Raw genomic sequence first — 2,569 nt, 5'->3', positions numbered from 1 at the left:
TATAGGGGCCACCCTCACAGATGTACAAGATATTGTCTTTAAGTAGGTTAAAAATGTGATTATAAAAATCACTTCCAAATATTATACCAGTATTACATATGTTAGATTTTATTTCGCTCTGCGTAATGATATACTTTTTCTCCTATTTTTTCAGGTTGGCATTCTTTGAACTCAGGTATCACTTCTGTACTACACAGCAGCTCCAGTCAGCAGTTATAAGGCATTATTCAAAACAGGTTAGAATTAGTAAATTTCAAAATTCTAGTAAATTTGTATCTTGAAAGTGCTACTGTGCACTTTGCTTCTGTGAGACTAAATAAAATTACTTTCAGCCTTTTGAGTATGTACAAAGGTTAAATATATAAACACATGCAAAACAGTTCCTTAGCTGAATTTTATTGTCTTTATGTTGTGGACAAGTGGCATGGATAACAAAACAGTGTGCTGGAATGGATAGGGGAAGCAAACTCAATGCAGCTCTGATAGAACAGAATTGGCATTAAAACATTAATGCTTTTTCTTGAACTTCAGTAGTATATGAATTGCGATTCCTTCTTGGCTTTTGTATGCTGTTGAGGTCCTGTCATCCATTGGAGAGAATCCAACAAACACACTTTGCATAAAAGAATTAGTCCCTTTCTATCCATCCATCATTAATAGTAAGGGATTCTTTGGATGTTTTAATTTCGTGCTCTGTTCATCTTCAAAGGAGAAAAAAACCTATACAGGCTTTTAATTGGGTAAGAATTATCTGTTGTTTTCTGACCCTTACATTTTCCAGAGGGAGAATTTGATATTTAGGAGATGCACATCCTTTATTTTTTTAAAAAATTGAATTACACTTGTATTGATGCAGTTACAACATTTGGCTGAGACAGTCAACAAAATTTTCTCAGCACATGCAAAAAGGCCTTAGTTTGTCCTGTAGTGTGAGAGAAATCTAGGATATGGGTTTGCTTTGTGAAATCTCAGTAATATTAGTGACACTTACTACTGAAATGCTTGTGAGCAATATCATTTATTTGGCTGACTCAATATGATTTACTTGCTGATTTTTCTCACATTTTTAATACAACTGCTTCTATGTTTCAGAACAGTTTTGAGGTTTTTGTATTAAACTCATGTTTCTTTCACTGTTTTTAATTTGAGATACTACACTGTTTGCCTTTGTCTTAGTGTAATTTAGAAAATAGTTTCACTAATACCTATTTTCATTATAGGCTATCAAACAGATGTATGTTCTGATTCTTGGCCTTGATGTCTTGGGTAATCCATTTGGATTCATACGAGGCTTGTCTGAAGGAGTAGAAGCATTCTTCTATGAGCCTTACCAGGTAAAAGTCCCTGCTAACTTCGTATGAAATGTAGCTCAAGTAGCTAGATATTAATTGTATTGAAAATGTACATTGTATACTTTTTGATTTAAATTTAGATTTAGAATTGAAAATTTCAAGTGAAAGTTCCAAGTCAAGTGAGATAAAAAGGAGAGAGTAGTCCATTTAACTGAACTCACAAAGGTTCCTTAAGGTTCTTATTTTAAAATAAATCTCATCTTTTTTTTTTCCATTTGCCTTAAAATAAGCAGACTTCAGGGAATTAATTAGTGTTCTAGGGCAGTCTTTCTCTCACAGGAGCTCTTGTGGGCGCTTTCACACTTTATCACTCATCCTCTTGTTCTCTTTGTTATATAAAAATCCCAATAAAAATGTAAGATTTAAAAATATATAAGGCATACTATTTGAAGCTTATCATTAATGTGTCTTTCTTTCTTCTCTTAGGGAGCCATCCAGGGTCCTGAGGAATTTATAGAGGGAATGGCACTAGGACTTAAAGCACTAGTAGGAGGAGCTGTTGGTAAGTTTCAGCATTGTGGTGATAGTTTGCACAATAGTGACGAGTATTTGTAAATTGCATTGGCATTTTAATTTGGTTTATTTTCCAATAGGTGGATTAGCAGGCGCTGCCTCGAGAATCACAGGTGCTATGGCAAAAGGAGTAGCTGCAATAACTATGGATGAGGATTACCAGCAGAAAAGGAGAGAAGCCATGAATAAACAGCCCACTGGTCTGAGAGAGGGTATCACTCGTGGTGGAAAAGGATTAGTTTCTGTAAGAAGAAAAAATTAATCCATTTAATGCAGGAAAGAGTAACAAATGCAGAGACTTGTTGTAGTCACCAGAGAGTTGTTAGTTTTTATTTTAATTTTGGTTTTGCAGACATATAACCACAACTGAGTAATAGTTTTAAAGGAAAGTGCAAGAGGGTAGAAGCAAAGGTAGAAACTGGGAATCAGATGCCTCTAATTCTGTTAACTTGGAGGGGATTTTAGAATACTCCCAACACATATACTTTGAGGCTGTTCACTAGTGAAGTAGAAATGTTCAAAATCAGAAATACCGTTCGGAAGCATAATGTCTGTTGTGTTTTTCTTGGTAGGGTTTTGTCAGTGGCATAACAGGAATAGTTACAAAACCAATAAGAGGTAAGTTTGGGTCTTCTCATGCATTAGCTGTTCATATATAGTGGTAAATTCTTGGTATCTTATGAGACATTGGTAGATCTGATTTA

General features: G+C 34.7%; 1 protein-coding gene across 1 annotated transcript in view; it reads left to right on the top strand.

The window, feature by feature from the left end:
- The window catches only part of LOC103797869 (vacuolar protein sorting-associated protein 13A-like), a gene marked incomplete at its 5' end in the record, with an annotated part of 43,990 nt that overhangs the window by 25,835 nt on the left and 15,586 nt on the right, over window positions 1-2,569 (top strand). Inside the window, 6 exon segments of the mRNA XM_009070105.1 lie at window positions 1-42; window positions 155-236; window positions 1,221-1,334; window positions 1,779-1,854; window positions 1,946-2,109; window positions 2,438-2,483. The exon segment at window positions 1-42 is cut by the window's left edge and continues 42 nt beyond it. Coding sequence (XP_009068353.1) covers window positions 1-42; window positions 155-236; window positions 1,221-1,334; window positions 1,779-1,854; window positions 1,946-2,109; window positions 2,438-2,483 — 524 coding nt within the window.

Source organism: Acanthisitta chloris, unplaced genomic scaffold (assembly GCF_000695815.1).
Source record: "Acanthisitta chloris isolate BGI_N310 unplaced genomic scaffold, ASM69581v1 scaffold11582, whole genome shotgun sequence".
In the NCBI taxonomy this organism is placed as follows: domain Eukaryota; kingdom Metazoa; phylum Chordata; class Aves; order Passeriformes; family Acanthisittidae; genus Acanthisitta; species Acanthisitta chloris.
This window is presented reverse-complemented; position numbering and strand designations above follow the sequence as displayed.